Source organism: Oncorhynchus masou, chromosome 13 (assembly GCF_036934945.1).
Source record: "Oncorhynchus masou masou isolate Uvic2021 chromosome 13, UVic_Omas_1.1, whole genome shotgun sequence".
NCBI classification, from domain to species: domain Eukaryota; kingdom Metazoa; phylum Chordata; class Actinopteri; order Salmoniformes; family Salmonidae; genus Oncorhynchus; species Oncorhynchus masou.
In genome coordinates, this window is record NC_088224.1 from 50315547 (window position 1) to 50341986 (window position 26440).

Here is a 26440-nt window from a genome sequence, read left to right on the forward strand (position 1 = left end):
TGCAAGAAGACCAGATTAAAGTATGTTTGATGGATGGAGGCCCTACGTGGCTGCTGTCTACCCTTTACCAGAGATGAACAGGCATAATAACTGGTCACAACTAGTATCAATTTAAGTATATTACACACACAAAAGGTCAACAAGGGGGTATACTACAAAGCCGGATCAATCCCCTAACTTTGATAACCAGAAATATATATAGATTTTGTTTCTTTAAAGGGGACGTTTTTACATGTGGCTTTATTGGTACTCTTTCTGTGATTGTAGTTGATCTCCCAAACAGTTTTTTATATTTTGTTTTGTCATCACTTCCCATAGACTACAATGCATTATGAAAATTAGTCTAAGCATGTTATAAAACACTCCAAATCAACTCATATTACATCAGAAATCAGTGAGTGAACTTCCCTTTAAAGAAAGCTAAACTTATGTATTTTTGGTTGCTGAGTCAAAGATACAATGGCCAGTTGAATTTCATCTTTCTAAAAAATACTAAATTATTTCAGAATATTTTGGCAAATTAGCTAAATCCTTGAATTCTGCGTTACAGTACAAACCTCTGGGCTAGATTGTTCCAACGCAATGGGCTGTTGAAGATGGAAATCAAAGGGAAAGAAGAAAACTGCTCTACATGGAACACACAATTATTTAACAATAGGGGTATTCCTTTTTAGCGAACTACTGTATAACATGTGCCGTGTCACTAGTTATGACACATGTATTCAATACGAACATAACAATGTTCAACACATATGTTTTGAAGGTTTCTTGGTTTCAAATTATTATGCGTAAGAAAAAACGTAAATGTACTCAAAAGTTGGTTCATCCCAGCAGTAGGTTAGAGTTCACAATTGCCGCAGTGTATGTGCGACTGTCGCTGTTGTTACCGGGTTTTTAATTTGTTGAAAACTGATTCATCGAAAAAGAAAAATAAGAAGAACGGAGGAGAATGGCCTCTGGTAAGTTTATTGTGAACTAAGTGTATTCAATATGAATTTTGTGTTTCACATTTGTATAACAAAAAAAACATTTAATGAGACTGCTGGCTCAGTCAGCTAGTTAAAGTAGCGTTAGTTTAGCCAGCTTTCAAGCGCGACCATTAGAGAATGAACACTATCCATAGTTTGTTGGCGAATTTATTACCCTTTCGAAAATAACGTCTGCCGCTTTTTGTAAAATCACACTCAGTTATTTTGACTCGCTCAACCATCTTCCTTGTGTAGTTTCCCTTTTTAGATGAGAATTGACCGCCATTTTTTTTGTCGTGCAGCGTGGTCCTGTTAGCACTGTGCTAACTAGCAAGCTCACGTTAGCTAGCTAGTCTATGAGTATCACGCATATTATTAGCAACGATAGTTAGCTAGCTAACGTCAGCTATCCAAGGCCTGCTATTTCCACCGGGTAGTTATATGCATTTCGTATTGACTTGCATTCATTCTTTACGATCACTTTAGATGGGAACAACATTAATTTAAGTCACAGCTTATCAAACTAAGTTTACTTGATATCGAAATAAGCTAAAGTAATATAGCGAGATAAGTTAGCTAACGTTACAGGTTTACGTCCTATTGGTATGATCTTTGCTATTCATATTCGGAGACCTGTTCAATGGCTAACTAGCAGTTAGATGGCTCATTGGCTAACCAGCTAGCGAAAGTTAGTAGTAGCAGTTTTGCCACCCAATCACCCATATCCTTCTCGTTCACAGATTCGGGCTACGGTCAGCCTGGCGCTCAAAGGTAACGTGAAATCACAATGAATACATTAGCCACTCGGCGCTTTCAAGTTGCCATGAAACTAAGCTATCTTTTTAGTTACCACTTAAGCAATTGCATAATAGTTTTTGTAAACTATCAAATTAGTCATACAATGCTTTATCACTTGAAATATCTATTAAGATATGTTTTTAAGGGGTAAATTAATTGATAGTAGGCACATCCCCAGTTATGGTAGCTTTGAGGCGCAACACAGGGTGTCTGTATTGGTTGGGCTCCCTGAATTATATTGATGGGTGGCGACGGAAAATAACCCTACCAAAATATAGCTGGCTACGCACAAAAACGTTTCCTGCAAGAGGCAAATATATAATCTCAAGGAACTGTACTTACCAGACGTGAAATGTGACCTTTGCTATGAAATATAAGTCTGAATACAATTTGTCCCAACCACACCATATTCCTGCTGTGTATACAGTGGTAGAATGTGATGTGTGTGGTCTTATGGCAGCCTGCTGTCTAAATGTACAGGAATATGGTGTTGTTCAGACAAGTTGGATTCAGATGTTTATTTGATAGCAAGGGACATATTTCACTTTACATCTGGTAAATGGAATTCCTAGAGATTATACATATGGGCAGGGCAATGCCGTGGTGCACATGTGAGACAGTATGCAATTTTTCGGGCACCACTTTTGGCTCGTGCGTGCTACTTTCAGAACTACAGGCTAAGAAGTATACGAAAGTTTAGGAGAATCTCTATCTAACTTTACCTCTCCCTCCCACAGCTATGGATCTTATCCTCCAGCTCAGCAGGGTGGGCCGGTATGTGTGGCACCTCAATTTCTCACTGAGTATTGTATGAAACTATTTTCTATGTTAATTTCATCCCACTTTTGTTCATATAATGACAATTAAATGTGTATTGCAGGGCTACAGTCAAGGAAATGGAAGTGGCTCATATGGTGGACAGAGTTATGCTGGCTATGGACAGTCTGGTGTGTTCAATTTATGGAGAGTCTTGGGAAATTATGTGATGTCTAGAAGTTGCTATTTTTAATACATAATGTTTCCATTTTTGTTTTTCCAGCTGAGGGTTATGGCCAAACACAGGCAGCAAGCTATGGCCAGCCTGCCTATGATGTCTATGGGCAACAAGGTTCGGATTCCGCTGCTGGGTAAGGCCACTGGCACTACATGAACATAGTATTCCTTGCCGTTATGTACGTTGCCTTTCTACTGGTCTAATCTCATTCCAATTGTTACCTTTCAGTAATTTGTTCTGTTCATTATTAAAGTATTTGTTGGTGTCTCGGGAATAATTGTTGTGAAAACTTCTCACGGTATAGTGGTGCTGACAAGTCGTCATACAGTCAGCCAAGTTCGTATGGCGGCACCGCTGGTGGCGGCTCTTATGGACAATCTCAAGGAGGCTACAAAGGTCGAAGTGAAGGTTAGTTATTGTATAAATTTACAGTGCATTCGGAAGGTATTTAGACCCCTTCTCGTTTTATTACGTTACACCTTATTCTAAAATGGGTAATATATTTTTTTTTCTCGATCTACACACAATACCCCATAACACGTTTAAAAAATATATATATTTAAAAAACTTAACATATGTATTCAGACCCTTTACGATGAGACTTGAAATTGAGCTCCGCTGCATCCTGTTTCCATTGATCATCCTTGATGTTTCTACAACTTGACTTGAGTCCACCTGTGGTAAATTCAATTTATTGGACATGATTTGGGAAGGCACACACATGTTTATATAAGGTGCCGCAGTTGACTGTGCATGTCAGAGCAAAAACCAAGCCATGAGGTCAAAGGAATTGTCCATAAAGCTCTGAGACAGGATTGTGTCAAGGCACAGATCTGGGGAAAGGTACCAATCACTCTGTCTGCTACATTGAAGGTCCCCAAGAACACAATGGCCTCATCCTTAAATGAAAGGTGTTTGGAACCACCAACACTCTTCTTAGAGCTGGACGCCCAGCCAAACTGAGCAATCAGGGGAGAAGGGCCTTGGTCAGGGAGGTGACCAAGAACCCAAGTCACTCTGACAGAGCTCCAGGGTGGTGATGCAGAAGGACAACCATCTCTGCAGCACTCTACCAATCAGGCCTTTGTGGTAGATTGGCCAGACAGAAGCCGCCACTCAGTAAAAGGCACATGACAGCCCACTGAGTTTGTCAAAAGGCACCTGAAGGACTCTCAAACCATAAGAAACAAGATTCTCTGGTCTGATGAAACAAAGATTGAACTCTTTGGCCTGAATGCCAAGAATCACATCTGGAGGAATCCTGGCACCATCCCAACGGTGCAGCATGGTAGTGGCAGCATCATGCTGTGGGGGAAGTTTTTCAGCAGCAGTGACTGGGAGACTAGTCTGGATTGAGGGAAAGATGAATGGAGCAAAGTACAGAGAGATTCTTGATGAAAACCTGCTGCAGGGTGCTCATGACCTCAGACTGGGCGACGGTTCACCTTCCAACAGGACAACGGCCCTAATCACACAGCCAAGACAACGCAGGAGTGGCTTCAGGACAAGTCTCTGAATGTCCTTGAGTGCCCCAGCCAGTGCCTGGACTTGAACCTGATCAAACCTCTCTGGAGAGACCTGAAAATAGCTGTGCAGTGTTGCTCCCCTACCAACCTGACTGAGCTTGAGAGGATCTGCAGAGAAGAATGGGAGAAACTCCCCAAATACAGGTGTGCTAAGCTTGTATCGTCATACCCAAGAAGACTCGAGGCTGACAAGTGCTTCAACAAAGTACTGAGTAAAGGGTCTGAATACTTATGTAAATGTGATATTTAAAGTTTTTCATTTCAAATCATTTGCAAAAATGTCAACCTTTTTTTTTTTTTTTTTGCATTGTCATTATGGGTTATTGTGTGTAGATTTAGGGGCGGGACAAATGTAATACATTTTAGAATACGGCTGTAGCATGACAATGTGGGAAGTCGAGGGGTCTGATTAATTTCCGTATGCACTGTATATATTACATGGCAATGATTTTTCTTGCTCAAATGGCCTGCAAAGATCTGCATACTTATATTTTTTCAGTCTGTTATTATGATTTGGAGGATCACCGATTTTATAGCCAAGGTTGATCGGCCAGACTCTGGACTGTTTAAGATGTCGTCTGAATGACACCCGTTTAAAAAAAAAAAATTGCTTCATTGCAGAAAAATCTCATACATATAAAACAACGTGCCATTCATATATAACAGGAAATACAAATGTGCGCAAAGAAAGACAACACCACATAACTCAAAAGGCTTGTGTGCCTGTGTTTTGCCCCAGGTGAAGGCGGTCAGGGCAGGAGGTATGGTGGAGATGATGGGAGCTCAGACAGGGGCTCTTCTGACGGGTATAGAGGCCGAGGGCGTGGTGGGTACGAGCGCGGGGGATACGACAGGGGTGGAAGAGGCGGCCCTCCATCCGGTATGGGGTAAGTTCCAGAGCGTGACCACCCGCAAGGTACTTCTGCAACACCCATGCCAGGTAGATGTTCCTTCCAACGCAATGCATGACGTAACCCATTCTGATCCATCACCCCACACCTCATCCACATGGACTAATACCTTGTCACCCCCTACCCCTTCCTGCTATACGCCCCCCTCCCCCCACACCCATTTTTACCTGGGATGTGCCTAGGGCTGGGCGATATGGCCTAAACTCATATTTAGATTATTTTTCTAACTCATGGACGATTTAATGATATCTCGATTTTTTATAAGTTCTCTCTACGCTTTGTTGCACAGTTAAAGGTCAACACACTGCATTTCAAGTGGTCAGGAATAATCTAATGAATTCAGGGCTTGTAAAATTATACCAAGGTTACAAATAAGCCTTCCACAACCATAAGAACCATTATTTTATCAAAATAGTTTCACCTGCTTTTTTGCAATAAACACAGATTTCTGGCTTTCAAGTCTGCATGAAAAATTTGTTTGTTAAAAAATTTAACCACACACATCCACTAATAATGACCAACTTATTGTAGCAGGCACAAGCCCATGTGCTAGCGAGTAGCCAGGGGATCTTTTTTATTTTAAGATCTATTTGCTTGCTAACAAGGTAGAACAGTTGAACTGTTATTAATAGACCCGCATGTCCATCTACAGCTCTTGGAACAGCCTGCCTGTTCACTTAGTTTAAATATTGGAATCAGGTGGCCTACCTGGATAAGATGCTTATTTTTCAGAATGAGAACAAGTTGACCATTCCTTTATATACAGTTGAAGTCGGAAGTTTACATACACTTAGGTTGGAATCATTAACACTCATTTTTCAACCACTCCCCAAATTGTGTTAACTATAGTTTGGGCAAGTCGGTTAGGATATCTACTTTGCTTGACGCAAGTAATTTTTCCAACAATTGTTTAGACAGATTATTTCACTTATAATTCACTGTATCACAATTCCAGTGGGTTAGACGTTTACATACACTAAGTTGACTGCCTTTAAACAGCTTGGAAAATTCCAGAAAATTATGTCATGGCTTTAGAGGCTTCTGATAGGCTAATTGACATCAATTGTAGGTGTGGATGTATTTCAAGGCCTACCTTCAAACTCAGTGCTTCTTTGATTGACATCATGGGAAATCAGCCAAGACGTTAGGAAAAAAATGTGTAGACCTCCACAAGTCTGGTTCATCCTTGGGAGCGCCTGAAGGTACCACGTTCATCTGTACAAACAATAGCACGCAAGTATAAACACGATGGGACCACGCAGCCGTCATACCGCTCAGGAAGGAGACTCGTTCTGTCTCCTATCAAGGAAGAAGCCACTGCTCCAAAACACCAATTAAAAAAGCCAGACTACGGTTTGCAACTGCTCATGGGGACAAAGATCGTACTTTTTGGAGACATCCTCTGGTCTGTTGAAACAAAAATATAACTATTTAGCCATAATGACCATCGCTATGTTTGGAGGAAAAAGGGGGAGTTTTGCAAGCCGAAGAATACCATCTCATCTGTGAAGCACAGGGGTGGCAGCATCATGTTGTGGGGGTGCTTTGCTGCAGGGGGGACTGGTGCACTTCACAAAATAGATGGCATCATGAGGTAGGAAAATTGTGGATGTATTGAAGCAATATTTCAAGACCTCAGTCAGGAAGTTAAAGCTTGGTCACAATTGGGTATTCCAAATGGACAATGACTCCAAGCATACTTCCAAAGTTGCCCTGACTTAAATCCTATAGAAAATTTGTGGGCAGAACTGAATAAGTGTTTGTGTGAGCAAGGATGCCTACAAACCTGACTCAGTTACACCAGCTCTGTCAGGAGGAATGGGCCAAAATTCACCTAACTTATTGTGGGAGTCTTGTGGAAGGCTACACAGCGTTTCACCCAAGTTAAACAATTTTAAAGGCAATGCTACCAAATACTTCTGACCCACTGGGAATGTGATGAAAGAAATAAAAACTGAAATAAATCTCACTCTACTATTATTCTGACATTTCATTCTTAATATAAAGTGGTGATCCTAACTGATTTAAGAGTTTTTTTTTTATTACTAGGATTAAATGTCAGGAATTGTGAAACTGAGTTTAAATGTATTTGGTTAAGGTCTATGTAAACTTTTGACATCAACTGTAAATGCGTCTTGTTATGCTCATTGAGCCTTTATGAAACAGACCAGTCAGCTAGCACATACAGTAAGTCTGGCTAAAATTATGCTAGCGGTACATGGTGCTGCACGCGACAAACTGAGCATTCATGTTATTCAACAGGTTTGTTGATACTCTTGTTTTTAGTAGGGTCTGCTCTGTTCTACATTTTGGGAGTTGAGACATAAGGGTAAGTTCTTGTCTATTACTGTAAAATAATGTAAGCGTTAGTCAATATGAAAGATTCTGTTAGACAACATCAAATGCATGTAGTATTTTAAAACTGCTTGTCAGAGGACAAAGTTATACTACATGGCCAAAAGTATGTGGACACCTGCTCATCAAACGTCTCATTCCAAAATCGTGGTCATTGATATGGAGTAGATACCCCCAAGCAGCTATAACAGCCTTCACTCTTCTGGGAAGGATTTCCACTAGATGTTGCAACAGCTGGGTGGACTTGCTTCCATTCAGCCACAACAGCGTTAGTGAGGTCGGGCAGTCGGCATTGCAATTCATCCCAAAGGTGTTCGATGGGGTTGAGGTCAGGGCTCTGTGCAGGCAAGTCAATTTCTTCCACAACGATGTCGACAAACCATTTCTGTATGGACCTTGCTTTGTGCCTGGGGGCATTGTCATGCTGAAACAGGAAAAGGCCTTCACCAAACTGTTGCCACAAAGTTGGAAGCACAGAATTGTTGAAAGTTATAACGTTAAGATTCCCTTCACTGGAACTAAGGGGCCTAGCCCAAACCATTAAAAACAGCCCAGACCCTTATTCCCCCTCCACCAAGCTTTACAGTTGGCACTATGCATTGGGGCAGGTCGTGTGATTCATCACTCCAGAGAACGTGTTTCCAGAGTCCAGTGGCGGAGAGCTTTACACAACTTGAGCAGCTTGCTTGGAATTGTGCATGGTGATTTTAGGTTTGTGTGCAGGTTTTTTTGCCATGGAATCTCATTTCATGAAACTCCCGACAGCACAAGACCTGCTCGATGTTGCTTCCAGAGGCAGTTTGGAACTCCGGCGTGTGTGTTGCAACAGAGGGCAGACTATTTTAGGCGCTAAATCACTGTGGTCCCGTTCTGGTCTACCACTCTGCTGCTGAGCCTTTTGTTGCTTTTTGACGCTTCCACTTCACAGTAACAACACTTACAGTTGACCAGGGCAGAAATCTTAAGGACGGACTTGATTGAAAGGTGGCATCCTATGACCGTGCCGCGTTGAAAGTCACTGAGCTCTTCAGTAAGGCCATTCTTCTGCCAATGGTTGTCTATGGCGGCTGTGTGCTCGATTTTTTTTTTTTTTTTTATAGCCAAAGCCACTAATTTGAGGGGGTGTCCACATAATTTTGCAAATGCGGTGCATTTGGAAAGTTCTCAGACCCATTAACCTTTTCCACATTTCGTTACAGCCTTGTTCTAAAACTAATTCAAATTGTTTTTTTCCTACACACACTAACCCATAATGACAAAGCAGATACAGGTGTTTAGAAATGTTTGCGTGTGTAAAAAGAAAAAACAACGTATTCAGACCTTTTACTCAGTACTTTATTGAAGCACCTTTTGCAGCAATTACAGCCTCGAGCCTAAATGGGTATGGCGCTACAAGACTGTCACACCTCTTTGGGGACTTTCTCCCATTCTTCTCTGTAGACCCTCAAGCTCTGTAAGGTTGGATGGGGATCGTCGCTACACAACTATTTTCACGTCTCCAGAGCTGTTCAGGTTCAAATCCCGTCCTCTGGCTGGGCCACTCAAGGGCATTCAGAGACTTGCCCCAAAGCCACTCCTGCATTGTCTTGACTGTGCTTAGTTGTTGTCCTGTTGGAAGGTGAACCTTCACCCCAGTCTGAGGCCCTGAGCGCTCTGGAGCAGGTTTCATCAAGGATCTCTGTACTTTGCTCTGTTCGTCTTTCCCTCGATCCAGACTAGTCTCCCAGTCCCTGCTGCTGAAAAATCCCCACAGCATAATGCTGCCACCCTGCTTCACCGTAGGGATTGTGCCAGGTTTCTTCCAGGCGTGATTCTTGGCATTCAGGCCGAAGAATTTCTCATGGTTCAAGTCCATTAGGTGCCTTTTGGCTAACTACAAGTGGGCTGTCCTTGAATTGAATTTACCACAGGAATTTACCACAGGTGGACTCCTATGAAATTGTAGAAGCATCTCAAGCATGATCAATGGAAACGGGATGCACCAGAGCTCAATTTCGAGGCATCACAGCAAAGGGTCTGAATACTTATGTGAAGGTATTTCTGTTTGTTTTTAATACATTTCTAAAAACCTGTTTTCGTGTTGTCATTATGGGGTATTGTGTGTAGATTGGGAAAAAATTATTTAATCCATTTTAGAAAAGGGCTTTAATGAAATGGGAAGGGGTCTGAATACTTTCCTAAATTACTTAATAGTATATCTCGTCTTGTTGTGAGTGGCAGGTTGAGGGGCTTGGTGTCTGTGTGAAGGAGACGAGACCAAAAGACACAGCGCTTATAAAAAAATAATAAAAACTATCTTGAGATACAGAATTTGGAACATCGCGCTTAAACATTAATTCGATATCGCCCAGCCCTAGATGTGCTATATGCTTCACTCATTGAATTAGAATTGTATTTGTGGTTTAAATGACTTGTAAGGATATAACCTGTGTTCCATCTCTATCATAAATATGCATGCAACATTCTGGCTGATTATGGCCTTGCTAGCGAATTTCAATTCATGTGAAGCTCAAATGGCTTGTGGGACAGATGACATGGGGTGTCTGCTACTGACTCCTGTGGTGCAAGGAGTTAAATGGACACCTCACCTGACCCCCTTTATGAAGTACATAGGGTGTTGAGGATTGCGTCACTTCACCAGCCAAGGATCCTGTAGACCCCAGCTTTTGTACATCTTCATTTAACAAGGCTGTTGAATATAATAGTCTGGACTTTATTGCTTGCCAGTCATCAGTTCATATTGCAATCTATCTACAATGGCAGTTCTGGAAACTTTTAGTAGTTGACAAGCAATTATAGATCTTGGCCAAGTAGCTTTCAGTATAGAGAACTTGTAGCCTAAACATTATTTTATCAAGGTTACTTTTCTTATCCTTGGCTATCATTTGAAATTAAGACTACATTTGTAACTGGAAGCTTTTAACAACCACTTTGGTAATGGCATTGAATAACGAGTACAGTAGTTCTGCCGCAGTGCTGTCACGTTCTCAATTTCTGACCATTGAGATTTCATTTTACATGGTTCCTGACAAGTAATAGACATCAGAGGAGCATTGTAAATGCTTCAGCACATGTATATCAAACGTGGCCTAAGATCTGCTACAAATCCTGCTGGCTGTTTATGGATGCTTTTCGCTATTGAAAACTTCGCACAGAGTACCAATGAATGGTTAAGACTATTATAGCTGGAATGAGGATTATTTTTGCCCCTCCCGGTTGCTTTGAGAACTGCCTCATGAGCGCCTTAAACAATGCCCCAGAATGATCTGTTATTGAAGTGACCTGATTTTCACAAGTTATACCCAAGGAACATTGTAAGCTGCTGTACATCAACAGGTTTCATTCAAATGTTGTATATTTGACATGGAGACATTTGTATTGTGTTAACTTTGGATCTACATTTTATACTACAGGTATCAGTGAATGAAATAAAACTTGGACCTCAGCTAATGGAACTCATATATAAGCACTCAATGGAAGAACGCTCGACTTGTCGAGTGCCGCAGCTATTCAAACCATTTCGACCTATCAGTACTTTTTTTTTTTTTCTCATCTTTTTTTTTAAATCCAAAAACTAAATCCAACTGAATACTCTTAAGATAATCTGGTTTTGTAGCAATCTAAATTTACCCATTAGCCATCAGAGCCTTCACTCATCAGAACCTACCTGTATATAGTGGGCATTCTGCCTAGTTTTGTCCATTTTGATCTTAAAACATCCCAGACCTAACACTTTCCCATGTGAGTGGGAAGACATTTCCACGATAGTCGCACACCATGGCAGGAGTGCATACTGATGGGGATGTAGGGGAGCTTTGAGCTCTGTTGGGACAAAGAAAACCCATCATATCTACAATTTTTCCTCTGCAGAGGTGGTGACCGTGGTGGCTACAAAAATTTCGGTGGTAAGTGACGAGCATCAGAACTGTCTCGGTTGGGGAGGAAAAAGGTTGATTAGGAAAAGAGAAAAAGGGAGTAGGAAAGAAAGCAGAACAAACTGAATGCCACCATTTTGTTGTCAAAACCTCAGACCTCCACCTATTGTTCTTAGGGAGGGGGATTTCTCATAAATGCTCTTTAGGGTTAAGCACAAGAAAGCCTGAAGTTTATACATAATGGTATTGTTGCATGAGGACAAGGTTGAATGTAAATGACAAAGGATGAGAAGTGTGCTGTGGCGAAGAATGAAACTGGAGAGCTTCTTTTTTTACATTTTTTTATCTTCTAAACTCAAATCATTTCTGCCCATGTTGCAAGGTGTTGAGTGATTATATGAATGACGCAACTGTCTCAACACTGCAGCAGAAAGCTGTAAACGGCCTTATTCTAAATGTTAACGTAGTCTCGTGTGTACACTATTGGTAGAGTTGATGAATTATTGTATGGATGTTGAATGAAGTTGTGTAGTGTACAAAGTGCATGTTCTCATGGCTTTCCCCACCTTTCCTCTTTGTTGTATTTCAGGTCCTCGAGACTACGGCTCAAGGGATGAACCAAGTGAGTTGCACATGCTTGTTTGCTTGTTGCTACCCTGAAATTCAATCTCGGGTTTGACTATTCCTGCAATTATGCCAGCCTAACACTGCCTAGTCTCTCGCAAGCAAATGCCACAGAACAGGTGGTTTGAAGTGATGCGTCTGCTGACTAGTACCTCTGTGTTTGTCCCCAGCTGGAGGTAGCGGTGGTAGCCAAGGTAGCGGCAGCGGTGGGGAGCAGGACAACTCTGACAACAACACCATCTTTGTCCAGGGACTGGGAGAAGATGTCACAAGTGATGAAGTGGGCAACTACTTCAAACAGATTGGGATTATTAAGGTAAGGATTGGCAACACCTTAGCCCCTACCCCATAGGGCCTAGATATTTCATGTAAGTGGCTCGGATGTAGGGATTGTTTCTGGATGGGGAATGCGTCTCCCTGTACACTTGCATGGCTGCTAGTGACGGGGAGCGGAATATCAGACCTGTCCACCTGCACACATTTTGTATACCGTGCACGCAATTTGAGGTCAAAGTACGTTGGTACAAGAATTGACCCTAAAATAGGCTTCTATTGGCGCATTGTGGTTTTTGACTCGGCCGTCTGAAGTTGGCATTGAGCCAATCGGAAGACTTGGCCGAGGAGAAATGGCTAGAGCTCCGGCTCGTTGTACTAGCGTACAATTTTCCTCCCTCGAGCTGGCTGGCAGCTCTCCACTTTGTTGATAACACTGTGTGGGGGAAAGGTTTACAAATGCATTTTCCGAAATTTAGTCAAGCACAACCAAATTTTGAGTTGGCTCATTAATGAAGGTGTCATGACGGCGGTAGTTAGCTACAGCGTTTAGTCAACTGAGCAAAAGCACATTCTTATCAGTATAAAAGACACCTGTCCACAACCTCAAACAGTCACACTCCAAACTCCACTAGAGCCAAAACCAAAGAGCTGTCAAAGGACACCAGAAACAAAATTGTAGACCTGCATCAGCCTGGGAAGACTGAATCTGCAATAGGTACGCAGCTTGGTTTGAAGAAATCAACTGTGGGAGCAATTATTAGGAAATGGAAGACCTACAAGACCACATGTCCCTCGATCTGGGGCTCCACGCCAGATCTCACCCCGTGGGGTCAAAATGATCACAAGAACGGTGAGCAAAAATCCCAGAACCACACGGGGGGACCTAGTGAATGACCTGCAGAGAGCTGGGACCAAATTAACAAAGCCTACCATCAGTAACACACTACGCCGCCAGGGACTCAAATCCTGCAGTGCCAGACGTGTCCCCCTGCTTAAGCCAGTACATGTCCAGGCCCGTCTGAAGTTTGCTAGAGAGCATTTGGATGATCCAGAAGAAGATTGGGAGAATGTCATATGGTCAGATGAAACCAAAATAGAACTTTTTGGTAAAAACTCAACTCGTCGTGTTTGGAGGACAAAGAATGCTGAGTTGCATCCAAAGAACACCATACCTACTGTGAAGCATGGGGGTGGAAACATCATGCTTTGGGGCTGTTTTTCTGCAAAGGGACCAGGACGACTGATCCGTGTAAAGGAAAGAATGAATGGGGCCATGTATCGTGAGATTTTGAGTGAAAACCTCCCATCAGCAAGGGCATTGAAGATGAAACGTGGCTGGGTCTTTCAGCATGACAATGATCCCAAACACACCGCCCGGGCAACGAAGGAGTGGCTTCGTAAGAAGCATTTCAAGGTCCTGGAGTGGCCTAGCCAGTCTCCAGATCTCAACCCCATAGAAAATCTTTGGAGGGAGTTGTAAGTCCGTGTTGCCCAGCAACCGCCTCAAAACATCACTACTCTAGAGGAGATCTGCATGGAGGAATGGGCCAAAATACCAGCAACAGTGTGTGAAGACTTTCAGAAAACGTTTTACCTCTGTCATTGCCAACAAAGGGTATATAACAAAGTATTGAAACTTTTGTTATTGAACAAATACTTATTTTCCACCATAATTTGCAAATTCATTAAAAATCCTACAATGTGATTTTCTGGATTTTTTTTTTTGTCTCATTTTGTCTGTCATAGTTGAAGTGTACCTATGATGATAAATTACAGGCCTCATCTTTTTAAGTGGGAGAACTTGCACAATTGGTGACTGACTAAATACTTTTTTGCCCCACTGTAGGTACACTTCAACTGTGAGAGATGGAATTTTTAAGTAATTTTTTATTGCATGACATAAGTATTTGATACATCAGAAAAGTAGAACTTAATATTTGGTACAGAAACCTTTGCAATTACAGAGATCATACGTTTTCTGTAGTTCTTGACCAGGTTTGCACACACTGCAGCAGGGATTTTGGCACATAATGTGTTGGCACCTAAGTGTCGTGATAACTTACCATGAGTTCCCTGGCAATTCCCAGTCTTAATGGCAACCCAGATTTGTGTCCTAGTGTTAATCTTTGTGTCCTGTCTTGATAGTTGAACAAGAAGACTGGCCTGCCCATGATCAACCTGTACTCTGACAAGGCTACTGGAAGACTGAAAGGAGAGGCCACGGTCTCATTTGATGATCCACCTTCCGCCAAAGCAGCCATTGAGTGGTTTGACGGTAAGGGTGTACTCTTTATTCCCATGCGCTTATGCTGTGTTCAGTTCTAATGTTACATTCTCATCCATGTCTAATTTTCTTATAGGCAAAGAATTCCAAGGGAAACCCCTCAAAGTGTCTTTTGCCACCCGAAGAGCTGAGTTCACGCAGAGGGGTGGTGGTGCAGGAGGAGGAAGAGGTGGCGGAGGAGGTACGTTTCATTCACATTTTGGTGAAAAACCATTCAAATGTTGCTGTAACTACCCGCGGGTGAGTTTCCTAAAAACACAAGGTTATCTTTGTGCTAAAGATAAACTTTAAATCATTGGTTGGCAATAAGGTATAACAATTCAGATACCAATCGGAATCTGGTTCAAATATTGAAGATATGAGTGGATCATTCTGAGAACCCAAATGTAGCATGCATCGGGCAGTACAACTCTGCACACAGCATGCTGACCAACTGGTCGGTAGGACTATTCCTTATTTTAACTACCACCGAATAAGGCACTTTGAAGCACGGAAAGGCAAAGTGGCATGTGCTCTGCACAGGCAGAGAGCACCGTCTGTGCAGATGCTTGGTGTGAACCAATGTAATTGTCATCATGCTCTGTTGAAAATGCTGTTTTACCAGAATGATAGTATGCTACTAATTTGGTTACCTGCTGATCTGGGCTTACATCATTTAGATTTTATTTTGATTCTTCAGGTTCACCATCAGCAATAGTTTTAGTAGTTTTGCTTTAAACACTGAATTTAGTCCTTTTTTTTAGATTCAGGGTAAAGTTGATTTCATAACAAGGACAGCAATCACTTTTGAGAGCTGTGCTACATGGTCAATGCGGCTGGAAGGAAAAGAGAACTTCACTCTGAAAGTTTTTTTTCTTTTCTTTCGAATATTTATATTTTGGCAACAAATGTTAGCGCATTTATTCGCATCGAACAAAATCTCATGGGTTCGTTACTCTAGTCCAACAGAATCGCACCTCCATCGTTTCAAATGAATACCTACCGTGGCCCAAGTATCTAGATCGAATTGTCTTGAAAGGGAAAGATGCATGCCCCTAATGGGTAATGGAATAAATTATCTTGATGCTAAATACTAGGTGGACATTTTCCTTGATGAAAAATTGATTTTCTTCAGCTCTTAAGTATTTTTGTGGATAGGATTGCCTGATCATGTCAACGATGATTTGGTGTCTCTGGCGTGAACCAGGTTTGGGTGATATACTTCGAAATGCTGACTGAGTTTCAATCGTTTTAAATATCTATATACACTGAGTATACAGAACACTAAGAACACCTGGTATTTCCATGACTGACTGACCAGGTGAAAGCTATGATCCTATTGATGTCACTTGTTAAACCTGTTGCAACTCTAGGGGCAGTATTTTCATTTTTGGGAGAGAAAAAACGTTCCCGTTTTAAACAGGATATTTTGTCAGGACAAGATGCTAGAATATGCATATAATTGACAGCTTTGGATAGAAAACACTAACGTTTCCAAAACTGTAAAGATATTGTCTGTGAGTATAACAGAACTGATGTTGCAGGCGAAAGCCTGAGAAATCCAATCCGGAAGTGCCCCATATTTTGAAAGCGCTGCGTTCCAATGAGTCCCTATTGAGCTGTGAATGTGCCATCAACCAGCTTACGCTTTCTACGTATTCCCCAAGGTGTCTACAGCATTGTGATGTAGTTTTACGTATTTATGTTGAAGAATAGCCGTAGGCGGCTACATTGCGTAAGTGGTCACCTGATGACTCCCAGGGTAACTCTCGCGTAAAATACAGAGGTAGCCATTACTCCAATCGGTCCTACTGAAAAACGAATTGTCCCGACGGATATATTATCGAATAGATATTAGAGAAACACCTTGAGGATTGATTATAAACGTTTGCCATGTTTCTGTCGATATTATGGAGCTAATTTGAAATATTGTTTTTCCGTTTTCGTGCTATTTCGCCTACAAAAATAATCTTTTTGGAAAAAATGAACTTTGGCTATCTACCTGTGAGTCTCGTGAGTGAAAACATCCGAAGCTCATCAAAGGTAAACGATTTAATTTGATTGCTTTTCTGATTTCCGTGACCAAGTTACCTGCTGCTAGTATTGACAAAATGCTATGCTAGGCTATCGATAAACTACACAAAAGCTTGTCTAGCTTTGGCTGTAAAAGCATATTTTGAAAATCTGAGATGACAGGGTGATTAACAAAAGGCTAAGCTGTGTCTCAGTATATTTCATTTGTGATTTTCATGAATAGGAATATTTTCTAGGGATATTTGTCTGTTGCGTTATGCTAATTAGTTTCAGGCTGATTAAGCTCCCGCATGCGGGTTTGGGAGTCACAAGAAGTTTTAAAAACCACTTCAGTCAATGTAGATGAAGGGGAGGAGACTGGTTAACAAATAATTTTTAAGCCTTGACATGGATTATGTATGTGTGCCATTCAGAAGGTGAATGGGCAAGACAAAATATTGAAGTGCTTTTGAACAGGGTATGGAGTCGGTACCAGGTGCACTGGTTTGTGCTCAAGTTTCCCATGTGTATCAAGAATGGTCCACCACCCAAAGGACATGCTGCCAACTTGACCCAACTGTGGAAAGCATTGGAGTCAAGATGGGCCAGCATCCCAGTGGAAGGCTTTCGACATCTTGTAGAATCCATTCCCTGATGGGTAGGGGTGTGTGAAACTCAATCAGGTTGGTGTTCCTAATGTTTGCTATACTCAATATATGTTAAGGAAAGAGTAGGAGTTGGTAGGGACTAAGGCGCGTCTCTCCGGCTCGCAGGTTGAGAGAGTTTTGAGATAACGGTGGAGTAAGGTTTCCATCAAGAGTAATTGTCTTTTTTTTTATGTCTAAAATCATGCGTATATGTATATATATGTATGTGTATATGTGTGTGTGTGTGTGTGTGTGTGTATGTATATATACACACACGCAGGATTTTAGACATAAAAAAATGTATATATGTATATATATAAAATATACACACGCAGGATTTTAGACATAAAAAAAAATGTGTATATGCATGTATGCATGCATACAGTCAGTCAGTGAGCTCCAGAACTATTGGGGTGTGGGGGGAGTGCATGCAACTTAATATTATGGGGACCAAAAGTATTGGGATAAATTCGCTTGTGTATTAATAACCCCATAGAGTTGATGTCTGTGCCCTCGCAGAAATCTAATTGGTGTTGTGCCATGTATATTGTCTATCCCCACCAGACATGTTCATGACATTAAAATGCCAAACCTGTGAACCAACGATATTAATTTGGGGACGGGTCGAAACATTCATGGATATTTAGGTAGCTTGCTATTGATAGCTAATTTGTCCTGGAAAAGAAACATTGGGTTATTTTAGCTGAGATGTATATGGTCCTTTTTGTGTATTTGTTTTGGGTGGGGACTGGCTCTTTGTAGAATTTTGGCCCATGTTGAGTCATACAGAATTGTGTGTTCTCTACTGTAACAATTTAATAAAAAGGGGGCAACTTAAGTTCTTCTCCTTGTTCATTCTTCTAATGTGGATTTTATATGGCAGTTGGCAACTGACTTTGATGTGCATCACCACCACCAAATGAATCAGGGTCACCTGCCACTCCATCCCTCAATCTCCCACGTGGGAGTATGCTCCTAAAAACCATTGACTTGCACTCCGTCAAGCATCTAAAATAGTACAAAGTTGTATTTTTAGCACCTGGCTACGCAGACACTCGTGTGAGCAGTTTGAATGAAATTATTGACCAACAGGTATGTGTGCTTTTTTTATATATATCTAATATATATATATTTATATTTATTTTTTTGCAACGCACACAATGCCGGGCGGTGTGGTCAGCATATAAAGCCAATTTATTAGCCTTTGCATCTGCGGTGGAAGGTGGCGGTGCTACGGGGGTGTTTGTCAGACCATGAGACAGTCCGAAAATCTGACTTCTTACCAAAACGTCTGTAGCGTCTCAAGAACCCGCACATGTCCGTTTTTCTCTAGGATGACCACAAGACACCTCTGATGGTAGCCCGGTACCAGTGAAAATAACTATGGGAGTACAGTGCCTTCAGAAAGTATTCACATCCCTTGGCTTTTCCCACATTCTGTTGTTACGGCCTGAATTTGAAGTGGATTAAATTGAGATTTTCTTTGTCACTGGCCTACACACAGTACCCCATAATGTCAGTGGATTTGTTTTTCGTTATTTTTATTAATTTTAAAAATGAAAAGCTGAAATGTCTTGCGTTAAGTATTCAACCCCTTTCATATGGATACCTTAAATAAATTCAGGAGTACAAATGTGTTTAACAAGTCATAACTTGCATGGACTCGCTCTGTGTGCAATAAGTGTTTAACATGATTTTTGAATGACTACCTCATCTCTGTACCACACACAAATCTGTAAGGTCCCTGAGTCGAGCAGTGAATTTCAAACACAGATTCAACCAGAAAACCCAGGGAGGTTTTTCCAATGCCTTTCAAAGAAGGGAACCTATTGGTAGATGGGTATAAAAAAAAGCAGACATTGAATGTCCCTTTTGAGCATAGTGAAGTTATTAATTACACTTCGGATGGCATCAGTACACCCAGTCACTACAAAGATACATGCGTCGTTTCGAACTCCGTTGCCGGAGAGGAAGGAAACCGCTCAGGGATTTCACAATGAGGCCAGTGGTGACTTTAAAGCAGTTAATGAGTTTAATGGCTGTGTTTGGAGAAAATGGAGGTTAGATCTACCACTTTGTAGATACTCCACAATACTAACATAAATTACAAAGGGAAAAGGAAGCCTGTACATAATACAAAATATTCCAAAACATACATTCTTTTCACAACAAGGCACTGAAAGTAATACTGCAAAAAATGTGACAAAGCAGTTAACATTTTGTCCTGAATACAAACTTTGTTTGTTGTGAATGCATCACATTAGAGTACCGCTGTCCATATTTTTAAGCATAGTGGTGGTGGCTGCATCATGTTATGGGTATGCTTGTAATCATGAAGGACTGGAGTTTTTTAGGATAGAAATGGAATGGAACTAAGCACAGGCAAAATCCTGCAAAGCCTGGTTGTATGACTTCCACCAGACACTGGGAGATGAATTCACCTTTCAGCTAGACAATAACCTAAAACAAGGCCACATCTTGTTACTTACCAAGAAGATGGTGAGTGTTCCGTTGTGGCTGAGTTAGAATTTCCAAGTAGATTTAAGTTTTAAAAAACTATGGCAAGACCTGAAAATAGTTGTCTACCATTGATCAAAAAACAATTTGACAGAGCTTGAAGAATTATGGGAAAATAATCATGGGAAAATGTTGCACAGTCCAAGTGTGGAACGCTCTTGAAGACTTAACCTCTTACACTTATGGTGGCGCTATTTCATTTTTGGAAGAAAAACGTTCCCGTTTTAAACAAGATATTTTGTCACAAAAAGATGCTCGACTATGCATATAATTGCTACTGTTCGAAAGAAAACACTCTGACGTGTCCAGAAATACAAATATCTTCTCTGTGCGTGCCCTTTAACGTGAGCTTCAGGCAAAACCAAGATGACTTGGCATCCAGGAAATGACAAGGATTTTTGAGGCTCTGTCTTTCATGATCTCCTTATATGGCTGTGAACGCAAGAGGAATGAGTCTGCCCTTTCTGTCGTTTCCCCAAGGTGTCTGCAGCATTGTGACGTATTTGTAGGCAGATCGTTGGAAGATTGACCATAAGAGACCACATTTACCACGTGTCCGCCCGGTGTCCTGCGCCGAAATTGGTGCGCAAAAGTCACCTGCCAGTATTTTTCCATGGGGCACAGAGAGAAAGCAAGCTTCCAAGAACTGCATGTCAATGAAGAGATATGTGAAAAAACACCTTGAGGATTGATTCCAAACAACGTTTGCCATGTTTCGGTCGATATTATGTAGATAATCCGGAAAAAGTTTCACGTTGTAGGTGACTGCATTTTCGGTTCGTTTCGGTAGCCAGGCGCAATGTAGAAAACGGAACGATTTCTCCTACACACAGACGCTTTCAGGAAACACTGCGCATTTGGTATGTGGCTGGGAGTCTCCTCATTGAAAACATCAGAAGCTCTTCAAAGGTAAATTATTTTATTTATTTGGTTATCTGGCTTTTGTGAAAATGTTGCGTGCTACATGCTACACAAAATGCTATGCTAGCTTTGCATACTCTTACACAAATTAGTCAATTTCTATGGTTCAAAAGCATATTTTGAAAATCTGAGATGACAGTGTTGTTAAGAAAAGGCTAAGCTTGAGAGCAAACGCATTATTTTAATTTTATTTGCGATTTTCAGAAATCGTTAACGTTGCGTTATGCTAATGAGCCTGAGGCTTAGTCACAATCCCGGATCCGGGATGGGGAGTTTCAAGAGGTTAACCAGAAACTCAAAGCTGTAATCACTGCCAGAGGTGCTTCTACAAAGTATTGACACAAGGTTGAGTACTTTACATGATCTGTAAATTTTGCAAAAATGTATAACATGTTTTCACTTTGTCACTTGCTCCGAATACAAGTGTAGACCTTCCAGTGAAATGCTTACTTTACAAAACCTTAATTCTTCTTGAATTGCTCTGTTGGTTAAGGAAATATTTACCAAATTTAACTAAAGTAACACAATGGAATAACAAGGCTTGAAGAAGGCACGGGGTACCGGTACCGAGCCAGTGTGCGTGAGGTAATTGAGTTGAGGTAATTTGTAGGTAGGGGTGAAGTGGCTGCATAGATAAGAAACAGCGAGTAGCAGCAGTGTGCAAAACAAATGGGGGGGGCCATTTTGATTTAATTGTTCAGCAGTCTTATGGCTTGGGTGTTGAAGCTGTTAAGGAGCCTTTTGGCTCTAGACTTGGTGCTCCAGTACCGCTTGCCGTGCGGTAGCATAGAGACCAGTCTATGACTTGGGTGAATGGAGTCTGACAATTTTTCGGGCTTTCCTCTGACACCATCTATTATATAGGCCCTGGAGGGCAGGAAGCTTGGCCCCAGTAATGTACTGGGCTGTACGGTCAGATGCCGAGCAGAGATGCCATACCAGGCGGTGATGCAACCAGTCAGGATACTCTCAATGGTGCAGCTGTAGAACTTTTTGAGGATCTTCAGTCTCACGCGGGGGAAAAGGGGTTGTTGTGCCCTCTTCATGACTGTCTTGGTGTGTTTGAACCATGATAGTTTGTTGGTGATGTGGACACCAAGGAACTTGACACACACGACCCGCTCCAGCCCCATCAATGTTAATGGGGGCCGGCCCGCCTTTTGCTGTAGTCCACAATCAGCTCCTTTGTCTTGCTCACATTGAGGGAGAGGTTGTTGTCCTGGCACCACAATGCCAGGTCTCTGATTTCCCTGTACGCTGTCTCATCGTTGTCGGTGATCAGGTCTACCACTTGTGTCATCAATCTTGATGGTGTTGGAGTCGTTTGGCCACGCAGTTGTGGGTGATCAGGGAGTGCAGGAGGGGACTAAGTACACACCCCTGAGGGGTCCCAGTGTTGAGGATCAGTGTGGCAGACGTGTTGTTGCCAACCCTTACTATCTGGGGCTCCCCGTCAGGAAGTCCAGTTCCAGAGTCCCCTTCGCTTAGTGATGAGCTTCATGGGCGCTATGGTGTTGAATGCTGAGCTGTAGTCAATGAACAGCATTCTCCCATAGGTGTTCCCTTTGTCCAGGTGGGAAAGGGCAGTCTTGATTGCGATATCAGTGGATCTGTTGGTCATTATGGGGTCCTGTGTGTGGATGGGTAAGAATTATTTTATTTTCATCCATTTTGAATTCAGGCTAGATCACAACAAAATGTATGAATAAATCAAGGCGCATGAATAGTTTCTGAAGACACACATGGAAGTATATTGAACAAAAACGCAACAATTTCAACGATTTTACTGAATTCAGTCAATTTAAATACATTAAGCCCTAATTTATGGATTTCACATGACTGGGCAGGGGTGCAGCCATGGAGCCATGGGAGGGCATAGCCAAGCCAATCATAATGAGTTTTTCCCCACAAAGAAACCTTTATTACAGACAGAAATACTCCTCAGTTCATCAGCTGTCCTCCAGGTGGCTCCACTCAGACGATACCACAGGTGAAGAAGCTTGATGTGGAGTTCCTGGGCTGGCGTGGTTACATGTGGTCTGTGGTTGTGAGGCCGGTTGGACGTACTGCCAAATTCTCTTAGACAACGTTGGAGGCGGCTTATGGTAGAGAAATTAACCTTAAATTATTTGGCAGCTCTGGATATTCCTGCAGTCAGCATACCAATTGCACACCCCCTCAATGTGGAGTTTTGTGGAAAACTGCACATTTTAGAGGCATTTTGTTGGCCCCAGCACAAGGTGCATCTGTGTAATAAGCTTCTTGATATCCCACACCTATCAAGTGGATGGATTATCTTGGCAAATGAGAAATGCTCACTAACAGGGATGTAAACATCGCAGACACAACATCGCAGGCACAATCGCAGACACTTTTTGTGTGTATGGAAAATTGCTGGGATCTTTTATCTCAGATCATGAAACATTGGACCCACACTTGACATGTTCCCTTTATATTTTTGTTCAGTACAGTTTTTTTTCATGCATGGTAGACTACACTTGCCTGTCCAATTTATGGTGCATGATGCGACAGTTTGGGGGGGGTGCAAGAGGGTTGCAGAGGCTTGACTCGCTGGGCATCTTGTTACAGTATGTCATGCGTTCTCTAAATTCGGTCCACATGGAATTATACTTAGGAGTGGCTTCTGTGTAGGAACTTTTGAATGTTCTTTGAGCTAGGTAACTAATAATCTTAAATTAGCTAGCTGACCAGCTTGTGTATTTTGTGAAATGTGATCAATAGGCCTATAGTATCCTAGCTAATTCAGATTATCTTGCCTTCTAAATCAAGCTTGTAACGTCATTACAGTAGCATATGCTTCAGAAGGGCGAGGGGAAGGTAGCCTGCACACGCTCTGGAAAAGATTTTAAGCTTGCAAGCAGACGCCCATTTGTTTTGAGTGACAGAGGGCTTTCCATAGGCGTTTTGTTGTGGGAATAGGAAAACAATGCCTGGAGCGTAAAATAGCGTTTCTGTTCCGGAACAGTATGGATCACTTTCGTTCCAGGTTCTGTTTGATCCTTCACATTTTATTTTTCGGTTCTGTTCCCTGAACCAGTTCCAGGCCCAGTTTTAATTATACATATGAAGATATTGGTCTATAGGTACTGTACAAGTTTTGGAGAAATCTGTTTAGTGGTGTCAAAAGATGACACATACTCCATTTTCAAAATGGCGGCTGATCCATTGGTCCAAGAGGCAAGTTTGTTCCTTGGGTAGAGTAACCTTTGTTCCAAATTCCAAGACTGTAGGTTGAATGAGGAGGCGGGGCTAACCTCTTTGAAGTCGAAGGTGGTTTATAGCACCACTATTTGGTAGTTGCACCAGATGTATTTGTGGGATGGTGTAAAATTATGCACAAAGTTTGATATGTGTATGCCTTACCACTTCAGAGCTATAGCGCTCCAAACATAAAAAAAAAAATAATTCTCCTAACAATTATAATAGGGTTCCAACCCCTTCATTACACTATTGTTCAAAATTCAATCACCCTATTCACCCTCATTTGCCGATGCTCCCCCATGGGCTCATCTGTGACTATCCATAGTTAAGCTGACGTTAGCTAGCTACTTTTTGTCAATCAACACTGACAAACAGCTATAACTTTTGATTGGTAGTAAATATTTGTTCAGATTTTTGATTTGTATAGCAGAGAAGTAGACCAAGATGTCATACCTTCTAAGTTTAAGTTGAAAGTCTTGCAACACTTCAATTACACTTGCTTGGCAGAAAGGTAATGAGTTTTCTAAATCCGCTGTATTTTTTTATATATTTTAGATTGGTAGCATATATTTTGTTTTGATATCAGATTTGAATAGCGGAGAAGTAGAGAGTTAGAATAAGACTTAACTTGTGAAGTGTTCAATTTTGTTAAAAGTTTGCAGAAATGTTATTGATGCTGTTAAAAAAACTTTTGTTTGATCGGTAGATTATGATTGTTCAGATTTTAATAGCAGAGCAGAAAAATATTTTATACAAACTTCTCTAAGTTGGCAAAGTGTCAAACTAGCTGATTTGTATCAAGTTGCATTATTGCATTTACAGGGAATGGAATGTTGGATGTCCTGTCACAATGGGACCTTTTTCAGAATGCTTAAAAAGTTAGACAAATAGTTTAAAAAGTATAGAAGGTATCAGTTGCATACAAGCAAGACCAGTCTACACATTTTAAAGTTAACGACGTTTCTAGCTTAAATGGTGTAAGAGGAGTGCTAAAGAATAACTATAATAAGAAATGTGTAATATTTTAAAGTGGGGACTCCTGCAAGCCAAACTAATAAATAGAAGTCAGAAGTAAGTGGTATATTTATAGTGTTTCTGCTTTTGCAAGCAAGACTAATTATTTGTTTCTGGGAAATTACTCCTAAAGAATGAACTGAGCTTTCTTTGAACCCCGTTGTTGAAGCAAGTGGTATTTGATGTCGCTATTTAGGTTTTGGAGGCCGTGGTCGTGGACGTGGGTTTGGAGGAGGAGGAGGAGGAGGAGGAGGTGGTGGTGGACCCAACTTTGACATTAAGGGAGGGGACTGGCCATGTCCTAACAGGTATTTATTGCAATATTTTGTTTGAAGCAGGACAGGTGCAATTAAAACAATTTTCATTAGTCATCCATTGTATGTGCCACTAAATTATGTTCTCATATGAAGTGGCTACATCTTTGATGGTTGACAATTGTTCCTCTCCTTTTCAGTTCTTGTGGCAACATGAACTTTGCGCGACGATACGAATGCAACAAGTGTGGCACACCGAAACCAGGGGACAGCGGAGGAGGTATGTAATGATGGCTATGAGCCTGTGGTTGAGAGAACTGGGTTTCAAGTAGACTATAGGGGGAAGTTGAGTCGTTTAACCACTAATACTATAAACTACCTCTTCTCGGTTGGAGAACTTGCTCTAACAGCTGGCTTATGTTTGTAGATCGTGGTGGCGGCAGAGGGTTTGGTGGTGACAGGGGCGGCGGCTACAGAGGCCGTGGGGGATTCCATGGAGGTGACCGCGGTGGTTATGGCGGAGGTGGATATGGTGGTGACAGGGGCTACAAGATGGGAGGAAGGTAAATTGATTAGTCATTTCCCTCCCATGCAGTTCAATATTTGACCAGAAGAGGGTATACCTGAGATGTGAAAGAACCTAATTCAATATTCTACAGTTAACTTTTTTTTTTCTTTTTTTTTTGCTCTCGTAGTAATGCGTGATTTTTATATTAAGCTAGCTGAACACCAGTCGGCATTATCTGACTGAATGCCAATGCCTTCATGGTATGGTATAATTTACTATGGGTCTATTGTTTTCTTCCCTCAGAGGTGACCATAGAGAAGACAGAAGAGACCGGCCATACTAAGGATTCACATGGACACCATTCCAGCCCAGGGGTTAGGGGGGGGGGGGTTGATATACACTTTGATTTGCATTCCTTTCATTACCAATGCATCACATGTACTGCTTCTGATCTGTCTTGTCGGTAGGTCAGGGTAAAGATGTGCAACTACTGTGAAAGGGCTTTTGGGCTGATAAGCAGGGTTGTTGAAGTGGGCAGGGTCAAATGTCATGTTTTTTTGTTTATTTTCATTTCCCCGATTCTAAGTCCAGGCATTGTGAGGTAGACTTCTAAGACTTCGTATCATTGTTTTGTAAAATTGAAATGAACTGTTTTACTTGGGTTTCTCTTTTTTCCAAATGATATTAAACTGTTCTGATCTTAGTGTCTTCCTGTATGTTTTACTTCAAAGTTCTAGTGGGAATCTACGTACAT

The 26440-nt window shown here is 41.5% G+C and overlaps 1 protein-coding gene across 1 annotated transcript; it reads left to right on the forward strand.

Annotated features, from left to right (window-relative positions):
• The first annotated feature begins 854 nt into the window (after nt 1-854).
• Nucleotides 855-26389, forward strand: LOC135552508 (RNA-binding protein FUS-like). The gene is made up of 16 exons (XM_064984181.1): nt 855-959; nt 1709-1739; nt 2504-2540; nt 2647-2713; nt 2806-2893; nt 3065-3168; nt 5026-5173; nt 11423-11457; nt 12017-12049; nt 12222-12367; nt 14473-14602; nt 14688-14792; nt 25121-25232; nt 25379-25458; nt 25606-25741; nt 25990-26389. Exons 1-16 carry the CDS (start codon nt 950-952, stop codon nt 26027-26029), a joined length of 1302 nt encoding a protein of 433 aa, XP_064840253.1. The 5' UTR covers nt 855-949; the 3' UTR covers nt 26030-26389.
• Nucleotides 26390-26440: the final 51 nt, after the last annotated feature.